Genomic DNA, 12,814 nt, shown 5'->3' with positions numbered 1-12,814 from the left:
TCCGGTGTAGTATGAATAATAGTTAATAAACACCGGTTTCAGATTTCGAAATAAGTAAAATGATATAATAATAAAGCATTTCTCATGTGAAGAAGACTTATGATAAATAAAGAAACAAGATACACAGCAACAGATATCATATTTCGAGCCCTTCACTCTTAATGGAAATCGTATTCAATTTCACGACCTAATTCCAAATATATTTGATTGTTTTATTTACCTACTCACGGTTCGTATGTTAATCCGTACTGGAGAAAATACGGGGACGAATCAATAACAGGTGAAATTAATAGTAAAAAATAATTTTTTCAAGTATAGTCGAAGAAACCGGTATTGTGCATAGTTAAAGCCGTCGGCGATCTCAAAGGCCGAAAAAACCAATATAGAGAAATAAAGCCGCTGCCAACTAGTCCACGTGGACTGTAGACTTGACGGTTCGTATTGGATGATTTTTACTAACCGAGTTTTATGATTGGCTGAAGGGTCATAAAACTAAATTTGAAGTCATGTTACGGTGACGAATAGAATGCGAGGATGGTTATGAGAGTCGTGTTGCCAATGTTCAGTTCAGGAACTGATCGCGATTTGAGTGTTGAAATTCGATATTAGTGCAGTTATAATTACTTTAAAAAATTTGTTATCTATTTAAAATGTGACGTCATTGGACAAGTACTAATAGTAATAACGAGTGTGATAACAACGCAGACTTTTTCCAGTGTAGTGATTCCAATGGCGATGGTGAACAATGCGAAAAAAGATACCAGTGAAAAAGATTCGGATGCATTTGAATATTGAAACACAGAGAGTATGTTTCAATGTATATAAGAATCTACATCTCAAGTTTGGTTTCGAGGAAAACAAACTATTACAAGCAACATCAAATTTGACCAAAATTCCTTTTTCAACTGTACGTAAAATATTAAAAAAGAAACCTTATGAACGCAAGACGCGATGTGATATAGGATTACCAAAACCTTTAGATATTCATCTAATAAAATCATTGAAAAAAACAATATACAACTGTTACGAAAACAATGAGATTCCTACAACTGAAATCATATGGAAGAAATTGACTACTTCCGGCCATAAAGTGAGCTGCTGTGACAAAACTCTCCAGAATATAATTGTGTATAAACATTGAAAATACATCTTCTAATATATAAAAATGGATGTTTGTTGGTTGGTAAGCGATAAACTTCTACATCGCTGAACCGATCGTGATGAAACTTGACATGTATAAGTAATTTTTCATAGAGAAGGTTTTTAGGCTATAAATTTTTCTGTAACTCGCTACTAGATGGCGCTGTAGAACAATTTTTGAAAGCACTGTTCTATAACACTGCGCACGCCTAAGTTTGTTGATTCTGATTCTGTCAAAACATTGGAACAGCAGCGATACAGAAACATAGTTTTTTCGTTGGCCTTACGATAAAACTGATTTCGACGGCAGTAAAAAATAATTAGTGATTTTTACTGTCCTCAATAATAACAAATTGTGATTGTGACTTTGACAGTGACTCTTACGTACAGCCGAAACTACTGAACTTAAATCATGACATATACAGGTAGGTTCTTTGTATTGCATAAAGAAGCATCAAAAAGGGAAATCATAAATTTCCACCCCCAAGAGGGAAAAATAGTGGTTTGAAAATTGTATTAAATTTCGTCAATTATGACGTTGGAAACGTGAAATGTTGGGTTGAAAAAAACTATATGTGACATGTCTGTCACGAAACTTAATGTGACAAACCAAATTCTACGCGGGTGAAGCCGCGGGCAACAACTAGTAACATATATTGTAACATAACATGATTGTAAAAATTATTCCAGAATAATTAAAAATGAGAAACTGATGAGATTCTAATGATTCTATCTATTTCCAAAAATTAACATTGAACAGTAGCCTTGTGAAATGGGTGAATGGCATAATATCTGTCAAAAATATCTCTAGAAATCAAACATGACACACATAATTCCCTAGATTCCCTAGAAAGTTAATTTTGCCCATAAAATAGTTATCAGGAAAAAAAAAGATATGATAGTTTTCATTTCTGTACAAGAATTCTCTATCATCATAAAAAAAGGTGTCGATTACCAACACATAAATCATATTTTCCCATTAGCAATGCCTGCGTAGTTCAAAATGTCTGAAAAAACTCATTTCAACTCTCGAAGTCTTCATTCAAATTTGAATGACAATTCAATTAAACACTAAGGTCGCTTGTGGAGTTTGGCAGAAGCCAAATGTTTCGTATCTAAATTCTGAGTGACATCTAGTGAAAACGAACTTCGGGAATAGAGCAGACAAAAACTAAAAAGTTATATTCAACCCGTGTCTCTCGGCAAATAGTTTGATGAAACTGCTCTAGAAACCGATAGAAATGACGTCACTTCAAAGCAATATTATCAACAATACGACGGTGAGCCACAAGCTTCAGTGAAATAATAGAAAATATTAATGTTATGGGATTCTATTGAGCTACGGGTTGAACGATAGTTCAGCCTGGGGCTTGAACCAGTGACCAAAAGGGTGGTCGAATTGAGTGAGTGAACTAAGCACCCACGTCGAACCGACCGGCTACCGTCCAACCGAAGCAGTCTATTACAATCAATATACCTCAACAGACGTCATTATGTATCTGATCGGCCATTTTGAAATACCTGATATCTACTCACAAAATGTCTTTATTGCATACGTTTAATGAAAATGAATATGAAATTAATAAATTATTATAATAATCATTATCAATCATCTCTCTAGTAATTATACTGAATCTTTCAATAACAGTCCCACTATCAATGCAAAATTAGAAAACGTTTAATTTGAGTTCGAAACATCAATTACATCTACATAATTTTGGTTATCTTTGATGAAACTCAAAGTAAAATGCATTTGAAATAAATTTTACCCTACGTAGTATGACAAACTTCCGCTAAGAATATGATGGTTATTTTGCTTAGAAAATAAATGTTCGGCCCATCGACTATGGCACCGGTAGGTTATTGTAAGACAGACTTGATGCGCGCGCAACCAAATTATGATGGATTACGTTATGATACTTTACGTATTCTATACATAATGATTATGATGGAATACGGATTCTGTACAATACGGTTTCTAAGCTTAAGAGATATGATACATTGAGTTTATGATACAATGTGCGTATGTATTTTTGTAATTTGTACGTTATGACAAATTGCGTTTCGCTGTTTTACGTTATGATGAATTGCGATTATGACGGCTCACGTTTCTCTGTACTATGTATTCTGTATTATGATCTTGTAGCGTTATGATGCATTGCAATTTCTCTCCTTTGATGTTATGATGGCCCCTTCCTCTTCTTATTTCCCACCCCGTATTTAATGACTCGATACTAGTGTTATTCACGATAACGATAACGTCCCTGTCGGATTCTGACACCTCATCCAGTGAGGAGAATATTGTAATTGCAACTTTATCCTAATATGATTTATTAGACAAATCAAACAATACAGAGTATTATTGAATAAAACATCAATTTTCCTTCAAAATTTTCCATATTTTTATAGCGACAAGCCAGATGGCTGAAAAGACGCGTGAATATCTCGATCTCGTGGTGTCTTTGTCTTTGTAGAGCACTAAAATCTAAGGTCAAGCATGCGCAGTGAGGAGGAAAGGAGCAGGGGTGGGAGAACGGTCTGGGCATCGTATAGAAGTAAACACAAGTAAGTTCACTCTCCGCCATATTTGAGCGCAACCTATTGAATCTGAGGCGTTTAACAAGCGAGCCAAGTTGAGGCAAGGAATATTATTACAGATTGAGTCGTTGTAAGTGGTGGTTTTGTATTTGTGAAAAATTCGTGTCTAGTTTCAAAATGAACAAGTGTCGAGCTGTGGGTTACTGTAATTTGCAGGGTGATGTCGGCATTAATTTTTTTCGATTTCCAACTGAGGAAAAAAGGTATGTTTTTCTAGTATTTATTATGTAAGATTGAAGAAATGAACATATAACGAAAATCATAAAATAAATTGTAATAGACCATATATATGCAGACTTTTTTTTATAAAATTAATTTGATGAAATTGAACTTTACGAATAGTATAGGCCTCACAAGTAATGATATAAAATGACAAAACAATCAGAGTTCCACTGGAAATCCACAAAGGGAAATAATTGTTGAACCACATTTTTTGATTTGGCTACTTTGCAAGTTTGAGAAAACCTACATAGTGAAGGACACTTCTACATATTGACGAGGAATATAAATCAGGACTGTGTGGAAAATTATTTTGGTCAACAGAGAAATTCTTGTGGAAATGCCAGAAACCCAACTCCTGTTCAAGTTACCAGAGCTTTCAAAACATATTTACTCTTCAGTATTTCACACAGGCAGAAGGAACTAACTGTCTAGAAGATACTAGTGAGATTCTATCTAATATTACAGATGCTGACATAAATAGAGTGAAGATTCTTCTGGAAGTTCCAAAAAATCCCCATAAACGTTTGAGAGTAGAGACAAATGATTATAGAACTCTAGCCATTCCCGAAGGCAACAGCTTGGGCTATGTTGTTGGATATCTTTTGGGAAAATTTTTAGGAAAACATTCATGTTAAGTATGTAGAAATGTTGCCACGGCGCGGCAGCTAGTATCACACTGAATGAAACAAATGTATATAGTTATTTCAAGGCATAGAGTGATACAGAAGCCAAACAGTTTGGAAACTTATATATGCCTCCAGATTCATTTTTACAAAGCATCATTCATCTAGAGACAGAATTTCCTTATCATTTCTATAATTTATGTACCATATGATTGCATAGGCAACCAGTTCAAAAAAATTTTTTCAAAAATAGAAATTTGAAAACAAATGTTAAAAAAAATCAAAAACTCAACATTCTGAAAAACCTTTAGAATAGATTAGCCTAAGTTTTTGACCTAAATTGTATAATCTTACTTTACAAAATATACGTTCATTTCACCACCTTGTCTCATTTTTCATCAATTCCTCAACAGTTCACTATCATGAGATATTTATTGTGAGCTCCTCGTAGCAATGATGAAGTCAGATCATGGTCACATATTTTTTGATCAAACCTCGTGCAGAGGTGCACGATAGCTCTCAGCCTACACCCTCCTGCCCCGCCATATGCCAGCAAAAAATAAAATCTCGACCCGAAACATCAAAGAGACCGACGGGAGTGAATTCACTTTTGTTTACGTCTATACGGTAGTCTGGGACAAGCCCAGAAAGTTAAAGTTAAAGTTATCGATAAATTGATGGATGTAGCCGTTACTACGTGGTAGGATATCATAATGAAGAAAAGTTATCGTTCTTCGAGCGGCCAGCATGTGCCTGGCCCATTCTGTTTCCGTTCTGGCATGTGCCTGTCCGTTGCCTGGCTTAGTGCGCTCCTCCCCATAAGAAACTGTAGAAACTTCAGGTCATGTTTCCCTCCTGTGCCGTCCTGTCGCAGGACGGCGCCTTGCTTAAACGGTACTGGGACGAGTTACACTTGCCCCATTTCGCAGTTTGCAGCTTTCCGTAACACCAGGCCTGATTCAATCACTCTTTCAAGTATTACTATTTTCGATAAAGCAACAACGGGATTAGTTAATGAATGGTATGTGTATGGAGATATTGGAGGTCAATGGTCGTGTTTATGTCAAACGAAGGTTTGCACTTTTATGGTAGAAATAGACTGTCCGGTTTGGGATGAAGCACTTTGAGGTGACCTTGCCTGTGAGGTCAAGGGTTAGTTGATAGTTACAATATATAAAATAAATAGGAAACTTTTTTATTCCGGGAATTGATTATAGCGATCGAAAGTTTTGATCGCACCAAGCAGTTCAAAAGTAATATATGACCTATATAATTTAATAAATGTTTTATAAACGGTATAATGATCACCCTTCGTGAAGTGCAATTCATCAAAACTGTATCGTTGAATAATCGTGGTGGTTGAAAGAGGACGTTCACCCATAGTCTTGACCTCGACTTAGGGGTGAAAAACACGAGGCAATTCAAAGTTAAATTAAACTTTTTTTATCATGAGAGGCGTTTTAATTTAATACATATTTCAGTTACATGGCTTAGCTCGGTATCATTTCCATACCATGATTCGATATATAGTGATAAGTGATCTTAAAAACACATAATATGCATGCAATGTGGGTGTAATATATACGCCTCGCAAAATCAACAAAATCATCTCATGTGTTGGTGACATTGGTCGGTGATAAGGTGATAGTTTTTTAGCCAAAAACTATGTCTGACACGTCACTAAAAGCAAGAGCCATATCGTCTGCATGAAATTCGGACTTAACCTTTACATTGGAGACTCGAATAGGGTCGGGGTCAATGGTCAAAATGAGATAACAAAAACATATATTTTTATCAAAAACGTGTCTGAAAATTGTATCAACGAGAGATATATCTAATATACAGGGCGTTCCAACGAAAATTTGACCCCTCTGCAAGTCAGAAGGACGTGTAATCGAAAATTTCAAAGAACACGTCAATTTTTAATTTCTAGGGGGACTAATTCTGATATGGAAATCACACCCGAAACTTTACCCCCCTGCGGTCAGCAACTACCCCCCCTAGTTTTTTCAATGGCACTTGGTTCATTCGTTATTGAGAAATTAAATGTTGAACGTTTAATTTAAGGAAAAACAGAAAATTCTCTATAGCTCATTTTATTGAGCAAATCAACAAAAGTAATATCAATGGCTACACAATCAACGGATAAAGTGTTCAAAATGACCTCCATCTAGTTCCATACAATAAATACCGTCTACTTTTGAAAGAGTTCCTTACATTATTGAAGATGTCCGGAATAAGAAATCGATATTCCCTAACAACTCTCTGTCGCAAGTTTTCTAGATTTGTAAAATTTATTTAATTAGTAGTAAACGTTTTGGAATGGACAACACTGTTAGTTTTTTCTACACTGGTAGTTTTTGTTTAATCTAGCTGTCGCAGAACAAAAAGTAGATAGTCACGAATTATTATTCAGTCATCCTTGTTCAGTGTGTTCCAACATGGTTTATTCTACTGAAGAAAGAATAGAAATTGTTGCAACCTATTATCGAAATAATAAATGTACTGAAGCTGCTGCAAGCATTTATAATACGAATCATCCAGACCAAAACGTGAGCCATCAATACCTTAAACAGTTAATGGATAAATATCGAACTTCAGGTTCTGTTCACAACAGAAAACGGCAATCTATCAGACAAGTAGTTAGAGCGTCTGGTTTATCAGCAACTAGTGTTTTTCGGATTATGAAAGCCTACAAAGTTCATCCTTTCAAAATGAGGCTAGTTCAGGAATTAAACGAAGATGATCCTGATCGTTGAGTTCAGTTTTGTGAGGTGTTTAGCGAAAAATTGACCAATAATCCAAACCTATTATACAATACATGTTTTTCAGGCGAAAGTTCTTTCACGTTGAATGGTGAAGTGAAGAGATATAATTGTTGTTACTGGAGCGATGTAAATCCTCATTTGGTGATGGAAACACATTTACAAACTCCACAATAATGTCTGCGCCGGCATTCTTGGTAATCATATTGTTGGACCATTTTTCATTGAAGGTAATCTCAATGTAGACATACTTAAATCTATTACAAGACTGTTTAGATCCTATGATTACACAAATTTTAGAAAATGATGACAATTTAATAGAAAATGAAATTACATTCCAGCAGGATGGTGCACCCCCACATTTTAATGTTCCGGTGAGACAGTTTTTGAACGAACGTTTTCCAATGCGTTGGATCGGCAGAAGAGGTCCAGTGGAGTGGCCAGCTAGATCACCTGATCTCACACCGATAGACTTCTTTCTGTGGAGACACCTGAAGTCGAAAGTGTACTTTACTAAGCCTACAAATCTAGAAGACCTGGGACAGAGAATGGCGACTGCTGACTCCGGACATCTTGAATAATGTACGGGACGCTTTCGGAAGTATACTTTATTATTGTATGGAACTAGGTGGAGGTCATTTTGAACAATTTATCTGTTGTTTCCACTGATATTATTTGTTGTTGATTTCCTCATTCGATAGCGAATTTTCTGTTTTTTTCTTAAATAAAACGTTCCAACATTTACTTTCTCAATAACGAATGAACCAAATTCTAAAAAATTACAGAGGTAATAGAGGGAGAAAATACCTTTCAAATAATGTATCACTCGACCCCCCATGCCATTGAAAAAAATAGGGGGGTAGCTGCTGACCGCAGGGAGGTGAAGTTTCGGGTATGATCTCCATATCAGAATTAATCCCCCTAGAAATAAAAATTGACGTGTTCTTTGAAGTTTTCGTTTACACGTCTGTTTGTGTCCCACAGGGGGGTCGAGTTTTCGTTGGAACGCCCTGTATAAAATTCTAGTGTCACAGTGTTAGTTGCCAAACTCCTCGAAACCGATTCACAGAAAATTTCATATTTATATTCGGTAGGTCTGAGAATAAGTTTGAATATATTTTTCATAACTCTAAGTGATAAAGGTGTTGCACCACAAACTTTTTTTTCAATTTTTTTGTCAACATTTTTTGTTTTTACTTTTTTATGATGTGCCATTGAAAAGTACATATAACCTCCAATTTTTACCCTTCTATCACCAACCTCCATTTTTCAATAGCCATTTTAGTAATTCAATCATTTTTAACCCTGACCATAGATCAGTTATTCCCGCCAGGCATCTACCGGTGTCACTTCTTACTCAGTAAACAAAAAGGACTAGCAAGAACGAAGCCGACTCCCTACAGTTTTCGGCCACTATTATTGTTCATCAATTGAGCGTAAATTCAGTTTGCAATGCCACCGAAGCTGTGAATACTCCAAGAATTTTTGAACTGATTGGATTTGCCAGGCATACCACCACATAGTTTACAACTGAAGGTTGGATCGCTCCGTAATTTGAATCCACCACGGCTGTGCAACTGCACACGATTAGTCATTGAAAAATTAATGAAAGCGTTGCCGAAGCCAGCATTTTGAATGGCAAGTTCCGAGTTGAAACTATATTGAAACCACGAATCCCTATTATATTTCATGTCCTGACGATGACAACTTGGTTGGTAAAACGCGCATGGAGAAAGTGTTGCAGGTTTGGTGTTTGCTTGTTTTGGATTTAATCTAGGCCAGAATTTTTAGTTTCACATATTTTGATTTGAAAAATAATATGCCACAATCATCTAGTATCTATATTTTTAATTCAGTCATGCACTGTTTTCGAAATATGGCCAGGTAAATGGCTTTTTTCCACAGCAAAAACATTAATCAATTCTATCCCACTTCTAGAAACAATAATAAGCGTCATGGGAAGCTGACATACTTTGGTGAACACACCAATAGAATCGCCCGTTTTTTGAGAAGGACAGATTTCGACATGCTTATTGAAAAACTGGATGAAATTTATATGTTTCCTGAAAACCAACTTTATAAAGAAAAGACAAGTAATAATAAACCACTTTATGAAATTGAAACGAAATCAAATGGAAGAATTACTTTATCTCAGCAAAATTCGAAACGTCCAGTAATGACTCCTTCAGTCAAAACCCTTGGGCTAAATGGGTTGAAAAATATTGGCAAAACCTGTTTCACGAACAGCGTAATCCAATGTTGATCAAAACGAGATGGTTATTGGAATATTTCAAAAAGTATGAATTCATAAAAGATATCAATACTAGTATTTCTAGTATGGAGAATGCTTTAATTAAAGCGTTTGCAGAAGTCATTAAGGAATTGTGGTCAGAAGATTCATTTCATAGAGTAGAAAATAAAGTTTCCTTAAAAAATCAGATTTAAAATTTTGCTCCTCGATTCATGGATAATGCCCATCAAGGCGCCCAAGAGTTCCTTCGTTATCTTTTAGGTTTACGTATTAATATTAATAATAAACCTAAACTGATCTTCATGCTCCTGTTTGATATTTATATTCAAATGTGTATTTGTGAACTTGATAAGTTGAATGCATATTATTTCATTATAGTCATCTACATTCCTATGTCTAAATTGAGCAAATTAAGCAAATTAAGCAAAATGTTTTAAACTAAATCTTTTACAATGCAAAAAATATCGAAAATTCTGAAAATTAACTGAATGACCAAATTGAATTGAACTCCGTTCTAACCTAACTTCGGAGTCACACGTTTAAAGGTAAGATCTCGTTAATCCTTAGCTCGCATAAGTTTCAACTTCTGAGGGTTGTCGTTCGTAGGGGTGCGACAGCTGGTTAACGGTAAAACAGATTTTTTTTCATCACCATTAAACGAATAAAAATTTCCTTTAGCGATATTTAATACGTTTTACGGAGCTTTCAGCTAAACTCATGAAAAATTATTAATCATTAAAATGTTTCCCATTCATTTACATTAAATATGTTGAGTTGAATTTGAGTATCATCAATTTATATTTGTTTTATTCCGTGAATCTTCATTATACAATCTTGAGTAATAAAATTGGATTGCCTCTACTGAATTATCTGAAATGCAGTTTTTCATGTTATTAGGATGTAACTTGTTAAAAATGATAGATATAAACAGAAATAGATCAGAAAATATTGTAAACAATATTTTATAAATTTTTTTCAAGGATACATATCTGGAGACACATTCTATATTTTTGTGAGAGGGGAAGCAAATAAGAAGTACTATCCTTTCCTCTTTTTGGATCAGTACCATCATAGGTCTTTTAACTACTCAACTAATGGCTCATAAGTAACTTGCTCAATCTGACGGGCCAGCACAGCGTTGGTAAAAATGCCGGCAATGGCCTGAAGCAAGTCCTTTCACTGCCGTTTAGGCAGACCAGCAATGGTCGGACGAGTCTATTGTCTACAAACAACAAACAGTGCCGTTGGGATACACTTTGCTGGGTTCATGTAGTTGTTGGTAGCAGATGACATTGATGCGCAATAGGGGTTTGGTATCTGATAAAGAAATATTCTCTTCTGGACTTCTGGGTGTGATAAAACATTCGCATTCTATAATTTGATTATTGATCAGAATTGGTTGAAGACGAGGTACAAAGTGAATACATACTTTTCAATGAAGGTAATAATTGCAATTTTACAGTGTATGGTGCCAGAAACGCCAAAAACTTCAATGAAATATTTCATAGCATTAGCTTCAACGAAAATCGTCCAACTTGCTCCGTTAAATAATTAAATAAATAATAGTTTTGACTATGTTGCATACTTGCAAGTATCAATAAACAATTTTTAAATAAATTTCATTAAACGGAATTTTATCAATTTTTTACGAATATCTATTATTACATATAAAAACTTGTGAGTGACTGTTTAATAACGTTTTGTGTATTCGAACACATAATTTCAAACCATTAATGATGGTCATGTGAACTTGATAGCATATATTCACCTGTTTTAATTTTTACATTTCCAATGAGAAAGTATTGTTTGAAAAACGTTTTTCTAGATAAATAAATTTAAGCAATAAGAATAATCATTTTGCCCGTTCGGTGAGATTTCTGATTATAAACAATACAAAAAAAATTAAATCATCAAAACTGAAGCTGTTCTCTTCCAAAAAATGTTTATGTATGCATCGATTGAAAAAGAGATGTAATGATTTTAAAACACACTGATACAAAAGAGAAAATATTTTTGAAAGATAATCTCTAGTAAACATTATTGTAATTTCGGTAGCGCACGTGTAGTAAGATCAGCTCTTCGCTTATATTTGCTAGATTTGTACAACAATACATAGTTAGTTGTAAAATGACTAAAAATAGAATATATAATGTGCGCCTTTTATTCGAAATGTTCAACGTAAATTACCTGCTTTCCCAGCCGCATTCGTTACATTTCTTCTCTGGAGATCGTCGTGGAGTTCAGAGTAAATCACACCGTAAGAATTAATCACACCGAACAATATCCCATTGCAGAAAAACGATCCTAACATCACTATCCATGCTCTGGAGCCACCGTCCGACGGCGGAGTGTACTTTTCATTTTCCTTTACTTCGGCAGTTCCATTTTGTTGATTTTTCAGGTTGACATCGATTTTTTGTGTGACTACCAAGTTAGTTTCGACGTCTTCAGTCATTTCTTAACCTCACTTATAGTACTCGTTTCATTACACGTTTTTTATTATTGGAATGTGAGGACCACGTGTACAATCAGCTGGAGCTGCTTCGATTAAACTGCCTTTCGTTCGGATGCAATCCGTCGTGAGAACTGCCAGGCGACCGACAAACCGCTGTCTCACTGGCGCTAGCGCTAGGCACTCTAGGCAGGCGCTAGTTCTGTGCGTTTGCGTTCATGTTCAAGGGTGCGTAGATGATCGTCGGGACTATGCTACAATACAAACGGTGTTGCCAAGTAATCAGAGATTCAGACAATTTCAATATTTTATAACTCAAATATTGAAGAAAAGTAATTTTTGATATAAATTTATAGATCTTTCTAATTTTCGCCTTCACCAATCTGAAAAAAAATTAAAATTATAATTGAGAATTTTATAAAAGAGTAGAAAGAACAAACTTCTAGTTCGCCCCGATAAGTTACTGGATAAATTCAGTGTACACATATTGGCAAAAGTTTTGGATCCCCTCGTAAATTGTACATGTCATCTTTATTTCTTCACCTGTACTAGGTATGCACAAATGTTAACAAAAACAATTTCCTCTAATTTTAGATACCTACCAATGTTTGAAAAGTGGTTCATATCGATTTAGCGTGTTTAAGTGATTGTTGACTTCTTCTTTGCAATTATGCCTGGCAATAGAATTTTAGTGTTCCATAGAGCAAGAATAGGGCATTTGTACCAGGAAACTAACAGCGTTGGAGCCGTGGAACTGGGCATC

General features: G+C 35.1%; 1 protein-coding gene across 1 annotated transcript in view; it reads right to left on the bottom strand.

Annotated features, from left to right (window-relative positions):
* The window catches only part of kar (monocarboxylate transporter 10-like protein kar), a 107,509-nt gene extending 95,253 nt beyond the window's left edge, over positions 1–12,256 (bottom strand). The window contains exon 1 of the mRNA XM_023156504.2: positions 11,787–12,256. Within this exon, the coding sequence (XP_023012272.1) occupies positions 11,787–12,054 (268 nt within the window). The 5' untranslated portion in view covers positions 12,055–12,256. The remainder of the gene's footprint in view (positions 1–11,786) is intronic.
* Positions 12,257–12,814: the final 558 nt, after the last annotated feature.

This window comes from Leptinotarsa decemlineata, unplaced genomic scaffold (assembly GCF_025532065.1).
Source record: "Leptinotarsa decemlineata unplaced genomic scaffold, Ldec_3_MD MMD2_tig00002159_RagTag_RagTag, whole genome shotgun sequence".
NCBI classification, from domain to species: domain Eukaryota; kingdom Metazoa; phylum Arthropoda; class Insecta; order Coleoptera; family Chrysomelidae; genus Leptinotarsa; species Leptinotarsa decemlineata.
The sequence above is the reverse complement of the archived record's forward strand: the minus strand, read 5'-3'. Positions and strand labels throughout refer to the sequence as shown.